Source organism: Pimephales promelas, chromosome 9 (genome assembly GCF_988280905.1).
Source record: "Pimephales promelas chromosome 9, fPimPro1.hap1.1, whole genome shotgun sequence".
NCBI lineage: Eukaryota > Metazoa > Chordata > Actinopteri > Cypriniformes > Leuciscidae > Pimephales > Pimephales promelas.
In genome coordinates, this window is record NC_142777.1 from 1,962,018 (window position 1) to 1,980,025 (window position 18,008).

General features: G+C 40.1%; 1 protein-coding gene across 2 annotated transcripts; it reads right to left on the bottom strand.

The window, feature by feature from the left end:
* Positions 1 to 2,267: 2,267 nt before the first annotated feature.
* LOC120464396 (E3 ubiquitin-protein ligase TRIM39) lies at positions 2,268 to 11,529 on the bottom strand. Of its 2 annotated transcripts, XR_016169629.1 has the most exons (7): positions 10,871 to 11,529; positions 7,332 to 7,427; positions 6,895 to 7,125; positions 6,755 to 6,777; positions 6,555 to 6,673; positions 2,544 to 4,783; positions 2,268 to 2,425 (listed from the first exon to the last, which is right to left on the bottom strand). XR_016169629.1 is itself a non-coding variant. In XM_089134663.1 (6 exons), exons 1-6 carry the CDS (start codon positions 11,264 to 11,266, stop codon positions 4,245 to 4,247), a joined length of 1,404 nt encoding a protein of 467 aa, XP_088990789.1. In that variant the 5' UTR covers positions 11,267 to 11,529; the 3' UTR covers positions 2,268 to 4,244. The 2 variants fall into 2 exon arrangements, 1 of the variants encoding a protein (XP_088990789.1); XM_089134663.1 differs by having other exon boundaries at positions 2,268 to 4,783.
* Positions 11,530 to 18,008: the final 6,479 nt, after the last annotated feature.

The window sequence follows — 18,008 nt, forward strand, 5'->3', positions numbered from 1 at the left end:
TATGAATAACATTCAGAAACTGTATTTGAAATGAAATTAGTAAGCATCAATGAATAAATATTGATACAAAAAAACAAGAAATTATGTTTATTGATTATGACGGATATTTGACATGCACAACATGTAGCGATGCCCACAGTGGCGCTGTTTAGGACGGGTTCGTGTTAAAGGGCTGCTAACAAAGTATTATTTTCACATAATGTTCTCTCTCTTAAAATGTAAGCGAGTGTGTGTCAGCATTGTCATATATGTGTAAAGAATTGAAGTCTGTCAGGTAAAAGAAGAGCTTATATTGATGCAGTTCATCGATCTGATATTTGATTCCAAACGCTACTCCTGATCGGGGCTGCCGTAAATATTTAGTTGTAACGTAGAGTTACGTTTAAACTAAGTTTAATGGTGCAACGGAAAAATATTTAGTAGTGTGTAAGTTGTAACTTAGTGCCCAATTACGTCAAAACTAGGCTAAGTTGTAACTTACGCACAGTTGGTGCAACCGGCCCCTGGTGTCCAGCTTCCCACTGGGTTTCGTTCAGAAGCCGAGGAAACCTGGTTCTCCATCTGCAGCGTAAGGGACCTTGCGTTTACTCAGATCCAGCACCGGGCCACCTCTCGTACTGTAAGGTCGTCGTTATTTAACATGTGCCGTAGATGTTTTATTCTGGTAGCTGTATAAATCCATTCAATGTTGGGAATCCCCGTCCCCTTTCTGATTTGTTCATGAAGAGAATACTTCTTGATGTGTGAGTATTGAGACTTAACCATTTTCTTACCTGCTCTTATTATTCAGCTCCTTCAGATGTTTTTTATCAATGTGGACATTGGCAAACAGATGTTGAATCTTAGATAGAGCTATATCTCGAACAGCCTGGATCTTCATGCAGATCAGTAGGGGACACTGGTCTATCATGTCCAGTCTGCTCGAGTATTCCTTACAGATATCACTCACTTGCTCTTGCCATTCTCCTGCAACATTAAATATGTGTCCTAGATAATTGTATGATTCATGTCTTGAATAGACTCTGATTGTGCTTCCCGCGATTGTGAACGATAGAGGCTGATCATACTTGTCTCTATATACCATCTATTGCCACCGCTGCATCGCTCGTAGACCACCGAACACTTGTTATTATTGGCCGTTTCTCAAAACCAAGAATGCAAACAACGGACTTGTGTTCTTGAAGAGAAAGCTCTTGCTAGTTGTTCTTGGAAGAACGAACTCACGAGGTGACGAGCACACAGAGCGCTGCTGATAGTTTGAGACGATGTGTTCTTGCTGGTATTGCGCAATAGTAACGTTACCCCCGCACAGACGCCGTCTGCAGTGCCCAAACAACGAGAATTATTGACGATAACAGCCAGGCTTTATCGCCCAAGCCTAAAGGATTACTCTACATGCACAATGTAATATATATTCATAACAATAGAGCAACACCTGTCTCATTTTAATTCTGCTTCTGTTGTTTGTTTGAGTACATCACTAGCCAACGGCGGGAAAACACGCCGGTAATATTCAGGTAACTTAAAATAGACCTGCCTCTTTCTGCTTCCCGCTCCTTCCGCAAACGCCGAAATGAATTATGGGATATTTCTGGGTCAAGTTCACACAAGTTACCAACCGATGCATCCTCGGTAAAATGGGAGTGTCAAGAACACATCCGGGATTTTTAACCGTTCTTGCCCAAATGCAAACTTGTTGGGACAGTACTTGGGCCACGACTGATGACGGATTACAAGTCCACAAGTACAGACAAGAAGACATATTGAGAAACGGCCCTTGACTTCAAGACCAGACCATTGCAAAAAGCGATCAGTGTATGACGGCATGTTGGTGATGACGTTCTCTTCTCTTGATACTATGAGGACGTCGTCGCCAAAGGCCTGAACTGGATTTGGAGATGTAATACCAGGCGGGGCGAGGAGGCATCACGCTCCAGGGACACCCCGTCTTAATACAAGTATTCAAGTTTAACCGGTTTCGTTTGTTGATATCCACAAATCACTCATAAAAATGAATTATCATATACACTTTATTCAGAACACGAAACAGACGTTCCGAAGCTTTGCGAGATCCCGAAGCGCAGATGATTCGAAACACTGATCCGAAGCGTGATTCAAAACCCCCACGTCACGTGACTACGGCTAAATGAAGCTTCGAAGTGTTTCATCAGGTGGTTTTGAGGTAGCGGATTTTTGGTGATATAGTGACATTTATAGTGACATTTATAGTTTATCCCCACAAAGGGACAGTCAACAAGAGACAAATATGTAAATATACTCCAAATTTATTACATAATTTTGTGCAAAAAGACGTAGAAAAGTTATTAAAATAGATCTTAAAAAATGCTGGGATAAATGGCTGGTGGATTTTCCTCCATATAGGAAGGTCGGATCAGCGAATGCACAACCCCTGCTCAGGAGGCCCCTAGGGAGACAGCAACCCAGTACCAGTCGAAGCATGCAACACAGCAAGCTGTACACACTTAAGACCTTTAGATACCACTACAAAATGTCACACCGTGTTGTAGTTATTAAGTACACACCACTATGGTGTCTCGCCCAGTGTGGTCCCCTGAAGAGAAGGGGCAACGCATCAGTCTAGATCCGGCCTTGTACAAGGATAACCTACGCAAAAGACATAGTCAGGGAGGAGAACCACCAGCATAAAAGGCAACACTTAGTCAAGAAAAATAAATGCTAATATGACTGTGGCACATGAGTGGCAAAAATACAGATAACCAAACAAGATCAAACAAAAAATTAAGCAACAGGAAGCAATAAAGAAATGCTTAGAAAATCACATTGAAACAGTGGCTGGCCTGGTCCTTTTCAGTATGCTCAATTGTCCCACAGGCCACAGCGCATTAACACATGCAGATAAAAGGGGAACGTTCCGTTGCAGTGCACTGCGTTCCTGCAGCTCGAGTCACAATGGAGGTGATCTCATAAAAGTTAAACTTCCAAACAGAAGCCTGTGTCCCCCGTGAAGAGAAGACGTGCACTTCTAGAATTACCCTGCATGAAATGAGAGTCCAACTCACACAACCACACCTAGCATCAACCGAAAAGAATGTCTGCTTTGCAGCTAGCAAACATTTATCAGTTCCTGATTAGTCATGTGATCTTATAACAGATCACATGATTCTGGGTGTTGCCTGGATGTGCTGCAGCTACTGTATGTTGTATGCCTGCCTGAGTAGATCCCCACATTATATTTAGGCTTCCATTTAAATTTACACATTGACTGAGAGACAGACATAGTACATATAGTGACACATTAATAGATGCATAGATAGAAATATATATAGACGGATAGATTAATAGATACTGTAGACATTAATAGATAGATAGCCTACATAGAATGGATAGATACAAAGAAAGAAAGAAAGACTAGGTGTCGCCGTGGAGACGGATTCAAAGCCTCGAAACAATATGGCACATTTGCTTCAACTGTTTCATTGCTTCACGAAGCCTCGATCTGCCCATCACTAATTATCTGTATATACTGTTCAGGCAGTTTTATTTCCTCAAGGGAATGTAGCATTACACTAAAGAAGTATAAAAAATAAACAGCTGAATCATTTCATATGTGCATTTATATGTTTTAAGAGCTCGAGTTAAAGGATAATAAACATATGAACATATGAGGTATTGAATGTATAATACAAATAATTACTTTGGGATTTAAAATACAACAATTTTTCTTTATCAACTATTGCATGCAAAAATAAAAATGTTAGTACATATAAACAAACCTCAAATGAACACAAACACAATTATTACACAATAATTTATCCAATTAACTCTAATATGCAGAAGCAGAACACAGGGAAAAAAAATAGTATTCACTTTATAGAACAAACCTGAGAAAACGGCACCATCTTGTAGAAGAAAAAAGAAAAAAAAACGTTTTCTTTAAAGCCTTGCCAACAGACCAAAAGTCTAATAACTAAGACTGCATCATTTTATAGTTAAACGGCCCTGAGATAAAAAGAAATTTGCAGTTTTAATGGGTTTCTATTGTGTGAACCCAGTGATTTATGAAAGGAAATAAGAAAATTCCACTGTGCCAAAATCGATGCAGAACACAAGAAAAAACTATACAAAAATAAAATAAACTGAAAGAGACAAACATGTCCTCAAAGAAACATTTAAGTGTGATTGATCAATGAGTCCCTTTGATTACAGTGTTATTATTGAAGTATAATTAGCAAAACTGTATTAATCTAGAAGCAGAAGCAGATTTAACTGTGATTTTCTGCTGTAATAAACAGTTTAACTGGTAAGATCCTCAGAGGAGTTGTGCAGCGATTATATAAGAATGGAAAGACAGTTTCTGTGAAGGATGTCCTGAATGTGAGTAAATGTGTGTTAGTTACAGGATCAGAGAATGACACTGTTCCTCTGTCATAGTCCAGCTGAACTCTCACACGCTGGAGCTTCTGTTTAACAGGAAAGTAAGAGGCTTGCTCTGGGGATAGTGAGATGTATTTGCTGTCTATGAACCGCACACGCCAGACATTAGACTTAAAGAAATCCTTTCCCTTCCTTTGGTTTGATGCTGTGGTTATTCCAAGAGCCCAGTCTGTATTGTCTCCAACCTCCACATCCCAGCAGTGTGTTCCTGAGTTAAAGCCCTCAGATCCCAGGACACATGCATAACAGTCAAACCTCTCTGGATTATCAGGAAGTGTTTTATCTTCATCACTGTACGACACACTGGTCAGATCAGCAGAGAGTCTGAGACGAGGATGTGCTGTGTTTGGATCCAGAGTCAACGGAGCTGCAAAGAGAATAACATCAGATTACAGGATGATATATGATGGATTAGAAATGAAAATAAATCATAAATCATGCTATAATAACAATGGTCTCTCAGTTACTGTCAGAATGGATTGAGGCTCCAGGTTTAATATCAGTATTCAATAAACACTACTGGGTAACACTTTAAAATAATGGTCAGTAGTTAACAAGTAGCTATGCAGTAAGTAATAGGTAGTACTGCATTAACACCGAACTTAATACTATTAACTAATATGGAAGCAATATTAACTAAGCATTAAGTAATAGGTAATTTAGTACAAAGGTCAACCCGGTCTCATCCCAAGACGTCATATAACTGACGTTTTGGGACGTCTTTTGACCATACGTCAATATTCGCCTTTTTAGGGCCCCCTTAAACGTCGGTAGATGAGGTTATGGGATCCTAACTCTACCCCAGACCTAAACCTAACCCGTCACCTAACTGACGTTAAAGGTAAAGCGTCAGTTGTATGACGGCCCTGGATCGCCATCTACCGACGTTTAAGGGGGCCCTAAAAAGGCGGATATTGACGTATGGTCAAAATACGCCCCAAGACGTCAGTTGTATGACTTTTTGGGATGAGACTGTGTTACAAAGGTAGTTAACGCTTGTAGTTAGTTAGGAGTTAACATGTTTTTCACTTTAAAATAATGGGCCACATCACTAGTAGTTCCTGCGGGATGACAAGGAAGTAGTTATTGAGGAGTTAACATGTTTTTCACAAATGATACAAGTTAATTTAATTTTATATTTGACACATACTGTACAGGTTCTGTGAGGCACTAATATTCTAACAAACACTGTAATCTGCAAGATGTGGTTTTGCGCTTATCGTAACATAAATGCAGCCAATTTCTTCATTAAAGATACAAATTGTTTTTGACAAGTGAACATCAATGTTTATATTCATGTCCTAAAGAGAAGTCCTCCTCAGGCAGCTACTGTAACATAAAGTTATAGGTCTTTGGAGTCTGAGATATATGTGACTGACATTCAATAGAGCTCATAATAGTGAACTAATCCAATCATGAGAGTGTCAGCATCACTTCCTAATTATTTAAGATTTATTTTTAAAAACTGTCTTTATTAGGATTATTTTATGTTTAAGTTTTAAATAAACAGAGAACATGCGTCCATCCTGGCAAGAGTAGTGGTCACAATCTCAACCTAGCTAATGTATTTGGGGGGATGTATAAACTTCATAAACTGGTTTCCACAAAGAAACCATTTGAGGCACATGCTTCTGAAATGTTATGACCATGTTAAGATTAAAACCCCCACAATTGTTCACTTTTTATACATGTTACTTTTGTGATTAGTAATTAATTAGTTATTATTTCTTAGTTCACAAGTAGTTCTCACTGAGGATATATTTCTTTAGTAACAATCAAATACCTACCAAGGAACTACCTTTGTACTAAATTACCTATTACTTAATGCTTAGTTAATATTGCTTCCATATTAGTTAATAGTATTAAGTTCGGTGTTAATGCAGTACTACCTAATACCTATTACTTCCTGCATAGCTACTTGTTAACTACTGACCATTATTTTAAAGTGTTACCCACTACTGTATCCTATTACATAAACATAAACCATGAGGAATAGACTTTTATAATGAGTTTGCTGTATGAACTGATGATTTACTTTAAAACAGTTCAGATTCAGTGATTTTTAATATATATTATATTGATTTTGTGTGTTTATATCTGAACTATCTTCTGCTCTGTGTCAAATCTGCGAGACTCACTGTGTTGGACAGTTTCCAGCATCTTCTTCCCGACTCTGAACGGCAGGTTACCCAGATAACGCGACACATGAATCAAAGCTCCAGAACTCATCCGTGGATCCGGCTGTGAGATCTGGACTCTGAGGAACATTCAGGAGTCAGAACTGCAGTGAATTTGAGTTCAGATCCACTGAGAGAAGAGATACGAGCAGCTCACTTACCTTTCCATCCAGACTTTATAGTTCTGGAAAATATAGAGATGGAAAACATTTTAATATCTTATCAAACACTCTCACTGTCAATGAGTCTCTCTATACAAGTTGTTTTATGCACAGAGAATGAAGCCAGATTGATTTGTCACCTTTAGAAACGAGACGTCATTGTCTTTCATCATCTCCTCCATGTCTCTGAGTGTGTGTGAAAGAGCTGAGATGTGTGTGTTCATCTCCTCCAGCTTCTCCTTCATCCTCTGCTTCTTCTGCTCCTCTTCCTCCCTCAGTGCAGTGATTGTAGCTTCTTCTTCGTCTCTGAGAAACTGATGAAGCTTCTCAAACTCTTCTTTAATCTGACGCTCTGTGTGCTCAGCTTGAGACTGAAATCACATCACATTCACTTCAGTCATCTCAGTCAACACAAATCTCAGATACACGACATATAACAAACAAATCCAGAAGCAGAAGCTGCTTGTCATTTACAGAAATAATCAACTGGAATTCATAATATTAAATATATCAGTTCATAACTGTATAAAGTGATCCTAGAGCTGTAATGAAAATGATCTTGATTCAGTTTCCTCACATTGATGTGTTTTGCTGTTTTCTCAAACTCTCCTTTCTTTTCTTCATTGTGTTGAAGTTTCTGTTGTAAGGACTTCAGTGCTGTATTGAGCTCCTCCTAGAATTGAACAAAAATACATTAAACACCAGATTACAGTGAAGAGCAGAAAATACAGTGATATGATCATACAATTCTGTGCAAAAATATTCACCCCCACCCTGATTTCTTCTGTTTTTGTGTAAATCTCATACTAAACTGATTCAGAAATTAACGTACAGTCAGGGGCGGCTCGCCCATAGAGGGCGTTGGGGCGCCGCCCTCCCTCCGACCTGTCTGTCTGTTTTTTTAATATATATTATAATTTATCATTTTGAAAAATAATCAGTGTTAATTATATGCTAATAATGGTTTTACTTTGAAAAGTGTTTTGAACTCACAAGAATGATATTTGCATTCACTTTCGTTACTTTTATCATGTTGGTGTAGTAGTATAGCCAATAGGCTGTCTTCTCAGGGCGCCAGTTCGCTCAGCCCCACAGTGCTGGAATTTAAGCCAATAGTTCCCCGGTTGCTATGCAAAAAAGTTTATATTTCGCCAATCAGCGTCGTCAAATTTTATGGTTTGGGGGTGCTGAAAATATCGCCCACAGTATCAGATTAGGGGAGTGCACCGTGCACGCGCACCACGGGACATTTTTTTTACCTCAGATGAGAGCAGAATGGCAGCGCCAGTGACGTCGAGTGGAAATAATGTAAAGTTAGTCGTGGGAATTGACCTGTCTGTCTCTGTCACTCACTCACTCACACACACATAAACACTGTTTCACACACATTTGATATTAAAATAGTTATAGGAATATTAATACCTGTGTGTTTGCTTTTGATGTTTTTAAGTTCTGAGCTAGATTACTGTGTTTCATACTAGTTAAAATCAACTTTCTTCTCATACTTGGGTGTTACCCTCAAGAATGTTGTCCCACCCTCTCTTTCAGAGCCTTTTCTCTCTCTCTTTCGCTAGTATCAACACATTGTTATCCATTATCCAATTGTCAATTTGTCAAAAATATGTAGTCAGCTGGGGATTGATTAAACTAGATTGTTGTATTATCTATTATTTTTTGTATTACCTATATTATAATTTATCAATATTATGCGTTTGCACTTTTTCTGTCTGCACACAGAGCTTAATAAACATGCAACTTGTTCATTATCATTAACTGTCAAACTGTTATTATTATTATTATTGTATTATTTGACCATTGGTATTGACTGGTTTAAGTTATTTTATTGGTATAGGTAAGGGCATGGCCTAAGGCCTAAAATGCACCAGAATGCAGGAAATCACATCTACTAAATTCAAAATTTTCTGGGGGAGGACCACCAGACCCCCCTCTTATTCAGCCCCCCCTCCAATCTTTTTCACCAGCCGCCACTGCGTACAGTATGCGATTTTTGGCCACCAGGGGTCACTTATTTTAAATAATAACAAAAGACGTACTTTGATGACGTCGGGAAAGAGCGTGGACTCACGGGAGTTGTTGTCGCTGTCAATGACAACCAGCTCAGCTCATGACATGACATCATCGTTTCACAAAATATACGGATACGGCATCTCTCTGTAGATTTAGCTTGTCAAGAAGCTTTAAATGCAACCCCAATGTTTACCTGTGTCATGCTTCTCCTGTCCCAAACCCTTTTCGGGTCATATTTTTCACCCGTACGTTTGGGCTTTACTGAGCTGGCTGTAGCAGCAGAACGTGCAGGTAAAGCGTAATCGTGGTCCATAACCATAATACAGACGAATATAAATATTTATATTACGCTCCTTCAATGAATGACCTATTTAGAACATTTTTTATATATAGGGCGCACCGGATTATAAGGCACATAAGATACTGTAGAAACGTTTGACTGGGTTTGCGTTATGCATCCACTATGTAAGGCTAAAGGGAATGACTGTAGTGAGTGCGCGGCGCCGGAGATGAGGCGTTTATTTAGTAAGCATGAGCGCGCTGAACTTACAGCGCGCACGTAACTTACATTCGCAGCCTGACTCATATGAGTATTCAATGTGCGCGGCTCGCTAACAGCAACAGTTGGCTGTTTTGAATGAGACGACCCGGTTACTGTGAACGGGGAGCGCTTTATGCACGAGCATCACCGGGGACAGTGTCTGTTAAGAGTGAGCACTCGTGAGCGGGCACGTGATTTACACACATAAAAATACGTACTACTTTTTTATTTCGTCATTTTCTTTGCTTTATTGGCGGTAGTCCAGTGTTCCCCTTTGTGTTTGGTGGTTTCGCCGGGTTCCCCAAGGAAGTTAGAGAAAATAGAGGAGTCAAAGGTTATATGACGCCATAGACGGGCGACGAAACGGAAATAAAGAAACGTCCCGTGTCTTCAAATTAAACTATAAATTTCTCCGTATTTGAAAGTTGGTGGAAACTGTCGGGATAATGTAAGTACACATCTAATAGAAATATATAACGTAGATACAGTTATTTTTGCTATTTTTAAAGCAGAAAAAAAATACATATTGTGGCTTTAAATCTTATCATAAAACAAAGGCAACCTGAGTGAACAGAAAGTACAGTTTGTAAATAATAATCTTATTTAATGAAGCTAAACAGTTATCCAATACTAACTGGGCCTGAGTGAAAATGTATTTGCCCCATAGTGACTAATTCCTCAAATCTATGAAACTGTATTTATAATGTTGTTCATCTGGACTAAACACAACCAGTCCTGATCACTGCAGATGTTCAATCAAATAAACACTTAAATAGGACTTTTTCAACAGCATGAAGTTGGTTAAAAGGTCTAAAACCGTAACACTATGACAAAGGTGAAAGAAACTCCAGGAATAATGATGAAGACAGTGATTGAAATACATCCGTCTTGATGGATTACAAAGCTTTTCCAAAGGCTCTTGGACTCAAAGATCCACAGCGAGAGCCGTTATATCCAAAAACTCGGCACAGAAAACCTTCCCAGAAGTGGCTCAAAGTCACCAAAGGCCAAGAACAACAACGTAGAAACTGATTTTTTTCTGCTTTCTATCAGAAAATGCTAAAGCACAATATCCTATCATTAGTCTGTAAATTGAAGCTCAAGCAACAAGACACTGATTCAGAGAATAGTGAGTAAATCCACTTCTGAACGGCTCAAAAAAGCACAATTACAGTTTTGGAGTGACCTTGTCAAAGACCTGAAACCAATTGAGAAGATGTGGCAGGACCTTAAACAGGCAGTTCATGCTTAAAAACCCTCAAATGAAGCTGAACTAAAGTTGTCTGCTCAATTGTGCTCTTTTTTTGTGTGCAAAATAATGATATCTATGAAAATGTTCAGTCTGGATTTTTCTGGATCTTTCAGTCAGTCATTATTTATTATGAGACACAAAAACATGAGAAATCTAGATGGGCAAATACTTTTACCGCACAGTAAATGTCGTATAAAGTTGAGTAAAAATTTAAATAGTAAAGCATGAATGTTATGATATCTATGTTTGACTAATTATTGTTCTTTACATGTGAAACAAGAAACATTTGTCATACCTTATATGATAAAAGCACTTCACTGATGGGTCTGAATGTGTGATTGGTGTGTTTCTCTGAGTCTCTGCAAATTATACACACAGGCTGTTTGTCCTCCAGACAGAAGAGTTTGAGTTTCTCACTGTGTAAACTGCAGATCTCCTCAGATCCTGATGAACGTTTCTCATTTCTCTCCTTCAGGAACGACTCGCACAAGTTTTTTAACGCTAGATTAACTGGAGGATCATCTCTTGAGGATCTTCTCCGGCAGACAGGACACTCCTGAGTTTTCTTAGTTCTCCAGCACTGTTGAAGACACTCTTTACAGAAACTGTGACTACAGGACAGAAGAACAGGAGCCTTGAAGATTTCACAGCAAACAGGACAAATATAATCTTCTTCAGCTGCTGAAGCCATTTTCACCGTTTGAGTCTCGCAAACTAAACTTTACTTTCACTTTCTGAACGACGGTTTTCAAAAATGAATCACAATGAGAGTCAAAGATCTGCTGTTTGTTCAAAAATGAACATCACAAAAATCCTTCTGTAAAGTTTTTCTCTTTGTTCTCCATTGATTGCTTTTTCTTTATTGCTTTTGTTGAGACAAAGTCAGTGTGACCGAAAGGAGAAATAACAAGTCAGTCTCTTCCTGGTGAGTGTTGTAAGAAGGAGGAGTTTATGATCACCTTTGGGTGTGTACAAACAGGTCAAACAGGAATGTCAGGATTTCTTCAAGCAAAATGTATTCCTAATGGACTTGCATTGAAATGTTAAAATATAATGCTGTAAAACCTTGAATAAAACACCAAAGAATAAGTAAAATACAAAACTATTAAAGGATAAGTGGACAATTTGGACACATGCTGCTGTCCCAAGAATTTTTGGTTTCTGTGGTTGCACCCCCATTATTTTATGATAAAACTTAAGTTTACAAAGACGTGAAACTCACCAAATGGTCTGGGGTGTTCACTGATGCTTTCCAACAAGTTTTATTGTAGTTTTTGTCAAGTCAAGTCAATGAAATCAAGTCTATTTCATCAGAAACGATCTTAAAACAGGGCTTTAAGTGTAAAATACCAAACCTGTCCTTTAATTATAAACAATCTCAAAATCCTTATACATGTTTTATTTATTGCTCTTTATTTGTAAGAGTTTTTCCAGGGTCTGTCATGATAAAATCAAATCCAATTGTATTTTTGTAGCACAACAAAAACAACAGTTGTTGCTGTACAACAAAATAAATATCTAAAAACAAAAAAAGGGAGTTTACATCAAAAACAACAATCAGAAAATTCAGCATTAAATTTCTGTCATGTTCAAATCTTTGTCAGTGTAATGGGTGGGAATAAAGATCTGAGCGCCTGAGGGCCAGATTGTTATGAAGAGCCAAACTCTGTCCACACACATACTTGTGAGCTTCGGCGACGGTTGGCGATGCGACGGGTGCGTTCCCTGGTCCGGCAAAGACCACAAAGGTCAGTAGGATTCCCTCCAAACGTTAGAGACTTCTGCTGGACACAGACAGAACACGACGCAACAAATCGACGCACCTCGCGATCCTCCGGTAGGATGGTTTCCGGGGTGGGTCGGCCCTCGGAAGAGAAGAACTGTCGATAAAGAGCATCACGCTTAATGTTCTTGGACCGGGGTCGATAAGAGGTCGTGAAATTGAAACGGCCCAGAAAAAGGTCCCAACGAGCCTGTCTAGAGTTAAGCCTCTTGGCGGAGCGGATATACTCTACATTGAGATGATCAGTCCAGACGATAAACGGACTGGAGGCTCTCTCCAGCCAATGGCGCCACTACTCCAGGGCCAGTTCATGGTTCCCCACATCATAGTTATGTTCACCAGACAAGAGCCGATGCAAATAAAATGCACAGGTGAACTATAATATCAAGAGCGGAGTGCTGAGAAACCACCCCGACGTCAGGCGCGTCCACCTCAACGATATTGACTCTCCGGATCAGGCAAAATCAGAATTTGAGCGGATGCGAATCTCTTAAGACGCTCAAAAGCGTGTTGAGCACAGACCAGACAAAATAAGACTTTGCGAATGTGAGCGCAGTCAGATGTCGGCAACATGACTGAAATTTTGAACAAAGCGGCAATGAAGGTTCGGAAAAGTTAAACACCCGAAATAGCCCTCCAAGCATCTAGGAAATGACACAGCGGTCGCGACAATCCTCCCTGCTACTCCGTTGAGCCCTAAGACTTTCCCTGCCATCTGTGAGTGGAATGAAGCAGCACTCATGGCACGCTTTTAGGAAGGTTTGAATGAGGAGCTGAAGGATGACATTTTTGCACAAGAGTTTCCCTCACACATTCGTATAGACAAACGTTTTGATCTGCGCTGACGTCACAGGATTCCAGGGCTCCACATTAACGCCAACAGCGTCACCTTGATGCCCAGAACCTGAGGGAGAGTTCACTGGGTACACCGTTCGCTGGGTCCATCTGGGTCCAATTCCACTGTTCGCTGGGTCCATCATGGTTGGTTTATTCTCTCACAGTGCAAAAAGGACCCAAAAGTGAAAGCTGGTTGCAGAGGTTTATTGAGGATCAGATAAATGTCAAAAATAGGCTGTCTGCCCTTCACTGGCTATCTAGGCGGACACAGAACAGGACAATGAAACTGAAAAGGACCAGGCTGCAACCAGGCAGGGTTAAATGCACAGACAGGAAGTACACACAGGAGATGATGAGCACTCACCATCACTAATCCATATGTGGATACAGCAGCACAGACTAGCAGGCTTGGCACAGGATAACAGGTGATATCTCTTGTCTGATACACACACGACAGAACTGGACAAGACAGTGTTGTAGTCGAGACCACCTCACTCGAGTCCGAGTCGACACCGAGACCAGAGAGAGTCGAGTCCGTGTCAAGACGGAGTCCATAGAGAGTCGAGTCGAGTCTGAGACCAGAGACGGTCGAGTCCGAGACCAGTGAGGGTTCATTACCTAATTTACTTTTATTTACTTAGAGAAATCCTTTTTTTTTTTTTTTACTGAATTTACTTAGAGTTTAAAAAATATGATCAGTTTAGGGTAAAAAGGCCACATAGTAGGTGGTGTTAAAAGTAATTTTATTACAATTTGTCATGCGCAGTTGCGCACTAGAAAATCACCAATCACTGGGCGTGTCAATCAATTTAAAGAAATATTTAATTAACATACATTAATAATCATGAAAAATATTTTTAATTGAACTCGAGTGGACTAGGGAATAATTCCGAGTCCTAAAAAAAAAAAATGTTCGAGTACGAGTCAATTCCGAGTCCAAATGGACACGAGTCCATGACAAGACCAAGACCATTAAAATATGCTCTCGAGACCGAGACGAGTCCGAGTCTCGAGTACTACAACATGGGACAAGATTAGGCAGAGGTAACTCACAATGATGAGGCGTATGTAAAGGGCATGAATGAACAAACAATAAACCAACAAAGATTGGAGAAGAACACGAGATCTAAATAGCAAGATGACTGGGGCAAATGGGAAACAGCTGTGGGAAGAAGAGTGAGAGCATAAACGCAGATTGAGATTGAGTGAGGCATTTATATAGCACTTTTCTTATGTACTACTGTACACCCAAAGCACTTTACAGTGGGATGTGGCCAGGACACCGGGGATACACCCCTACTCTTTACGAGAAGTGCCATTTTTAATCCCATTACAGTAACTGTGCTTGTTACAGTATAGTGTCCCAATAACTACACTGGGGCATTAGGACCCACACAGACCCCAGGATGAGCACCCCCTGCTGGCCTCACTAACCCCTCTTCCAGCAGAAACCTAATTTTCCCAGGAGTCTCCCATCCAGGTACTAACCAGACTCAACCCTGCTTAGCTTCAGTGGGCCACCAGTCTTGGGTTACAGGGTGATATGGCTTCTGGATTGTGTTCAGCTGTGTGAGAGCGTACGTGAAGGAGAGGGAGAACAGAAACAAGCTGAGGAATCAAATTTGACTCCTGACAGTGCAGAGCTCAGCCACAGAAACAAGGCTGAAACAAATAGTTGATGTACAAAAAGCTGACTCGGTCTGTGAGAAAATCCGTCCGTACTGCCAGTCTGGGTGGCCAGAGAAAAGTCACATGCAGAAAGAGCTGTTGAGCTTATTGCAGAAACTATTTATATAGAGACATGCCACTTCCTCAGTCCTTAATACAAAACACCAAAGATGGTGGTTGTATGCAAATGCCCCGCCCCTCCCGCTGGACAGCCAATCGTCTGCTTTTAACGGTCAAGCTGGGAAACATTTAAATACGTTACTGTTTGAAAAGGCGGCAGATTTGATATGCAGTGTATGTGTGCGTTGTGTAAATATCAGACATCCCAAGTCTCCCAGAAGTTCCGGGTGTCTCCCGCAGATTGATAGAGCCTCGCTGATGCCCGCAAATTAGTTAAAATCTCCCATAATCTAGAGCGAGCGAGCAAGAGCATTGTGCAGCGCGTGTGCGACAGAGAGCGAGAGAACCCTTGCGCATGCGCAGTAAAAGTATACCCAGACAGCAAACTGACATTGAATCAACGTGACGTCTCTCATGACATTGAAACAACGTTGATTTTGCTCATCGAATTAACGTTGAACCAACGTCAGACGCGGCATTCTTCAAAGCTAAATGAAAATCAAAAATTGGTTTGCTTTCATAACGTTGAAACAACGCGTTGATTTCAAGTTGATTTTCCGTTAGTTTTGAAAGAATGACGCGTCTGACGTTGGTTCAACGTTAATTCGATGAGCAAAACAATGTCAGATCAACGTTGTTTCGATGTCATATTTCCACGTTGATTCAATGTCAGTTTGCTATCTGGGTAACCTGTGGGAAAACGGCGTTATAAACCTTATTTTGGGGCAAAGTCATCAAAGTTTTTCAGCGATTTTTATTGTATTTTACTGCTGTTTCTATACATGCAGTTTTTATGTCCCGGTGACCAGTGAAAGTGCAGTTCTGACTTTCTGCCCATTCATTTAGAGAGAGCCTGGTCTTGTTAAGTCCGAAATAGCTGCCAAGATGGCGGCCGAGTGACATAACTTGCCTGAAAGGACTTTGCTTATTGGCAAGAACAGGGGCATGTTTCCATAGTGGGAGACCTCATTTAAGAGGACAAAGGATTGTGATACCCAGATCCATGTGGTAAAAGAAACTGAAAATGTTTCATGCCATTTGAGAACATGCAGGGATCTGTGGTGTCGTCAGTCCCGAGATCTTATCTGATTGGCACAGAGGATGGAGTGATGCGGAGAATCCGGGTTTATCTCCGCCCGATTCATCAGTGAGACAACCCAAGTCTGAACAACTACATATGATGTTCCCTGTTGGCTATATATGGAGGAAAAAAAATATTCATGAAAGTGAGTGAGTATTGTCTGAAGAGCTGATAATAAATCTGTGTTGAACAGATTTATTTGTACGTATTAAGTATGCTCACGTGTACTGATGTTAATTAGCTAAGCTAACACGTGTATGCACATGAGTGATGCTTTTGCGAAAAGCATACCCGTATGAAAAAAACCTGCATGGTTCATAAAGAGCAACCATCTTCCTTACTTAAATTGGCCAGAATTACCTTCTGTGTTTCATCAGGGTTGCCAACTTTGGGACTTTAGCTGGAGTGAGACTGTAAAATTTCAGTGCGCGTGGTGAATTTTTTTGGTAACCCTAACCCTAATTTAAAGGTTCTCTAAGCCAGGGGTCTCAAACTCAAATTAACTGGGGGCCGCTGGAGATAGAGTCTGGGTCAGGCCGGGCCGCATCAAGTATTACAAAAAAAAAAAAAATTGTATTTAAGTATTCCAAAAATGGAGCACAACTGATCCAATCTTCTCAATCTTTATTAACGTTTCTTTTGAACTGTTCCTGAACTGTTTGAACATCCTTTCTGTACATGATTGGTTCTTCATGAGCTGTCCTTCTGACAGTTGAAGTTCATTTTACAAACTTTCTGTCTTTTTCTTATACACAACATCTTCGTTATGATAGTCAAATTTGCTTTTTATTTTCTTTATACAACACTATTATATTGAATTTTTTTTTCCGAAAGGCACATTTCCTTTTATTATACTTAGAAAAACAATTACTGCTTTTGAAATACAAATAATTCTTTCTACACATGTATAGTGTCTCTTTTTTGCTAAAATTACTGACTTTGCACATATCAAAGCAAACCTTCTTATCAACCTGTTCGACCAAGTTCATTACATGAACTAGTTCAAAGTTCAGTTCACAAATTTTAAAATGAACTAGTTAGTTCTTTTTTTCCATATGTTGCTGCGAGCTTCTTTTTTATTATCCAATCCAATCTAAAATGTGCTATAGAAATAAACTTGGATTGGATTGATGATGATGAAAGTAAATTCAGTTCACGTTTGCCCAAAATATGAACGAGATCATGAACTATATCTTTCATTGAACGCGTTCAGACACAACGCATATTACAAGCTCAAAATGATTATTCTCACATTGTTTTAGAGCAGGGGTATCCAACACGTCGCTCGTGAGCTATCATTAGCTGTGGCCTGATTTGGTGGTGGTAGCTCGCCTTGTTCACATATCGCGCTCACATATTTTGCACGCTCAAGTACGTTTCAGATGTAGGCGCGCATCAAGCGCCCAGCGCGCTCATAATTGAAGCGACGCGCTCATTTTTTCCAGGCGCAGTATATTTGTACTTCGTGGTTGTTTATGACAACGGACAACAAACCCACCGTAAGCTGTCACGAGACTATATATGGTAGCCCATAAGGGATAAAAATATTAATAATAAAAAAACGCGGCAAACGCAACAGCGGGCCGCACTAACATTAAACTTTAATATCAAGTAGGGGGCCATAAAATTGGCCGCGAGTTTGAGACCTCTCTAAGCGATGTGGGGCCAAAACATTTTTTGTCACATACATCAAACGTCTCCTCACTATCGGCTAGCTGCCTGTCCCCTAAACACACTGTAAAAAAACATGGTCTCTGTAGACACCACAGGCTCCACAAACGGCAACAAAAACAATCATGTCTCACCCGGACCACGAAACCTAACAAACAGTGTTCCAGCCAATCACTGGCAAGAAGTATTTGAGGGTGGGTCTGGGGGGTTAGTGCGCGTGCACATGAAGGGTGTGTGTGTGTGAAGGAGAGAGAAGTATCATCAGAGGGAAGT

Excerpts from the sequence above, each read along its gene's own strand:
- LOC120464396 (XM_089134663.1), bottom strand. The coding sequence starts at position 11,266 with ATGGCTTCAGCAGCTGAAGAAGATTATATTTGTCCTGTTTGCTGTGAA. Across the intron at positions 7,428-10,870 it reads AAGTGCTTTTATCATATAAG|GAGGAGCTCAATACAGCACT; the intron begins GTATGACAAATG and ends GTTCAATTCTAG. Across the intron at positions 6,674-6,754 it reads TATAAAGTCTGGATGGAAAG|AGTCCAGATCTCACAGCCGG; the intron begins GTAAGTGAGCTG and ends AATGTTCCTCAG.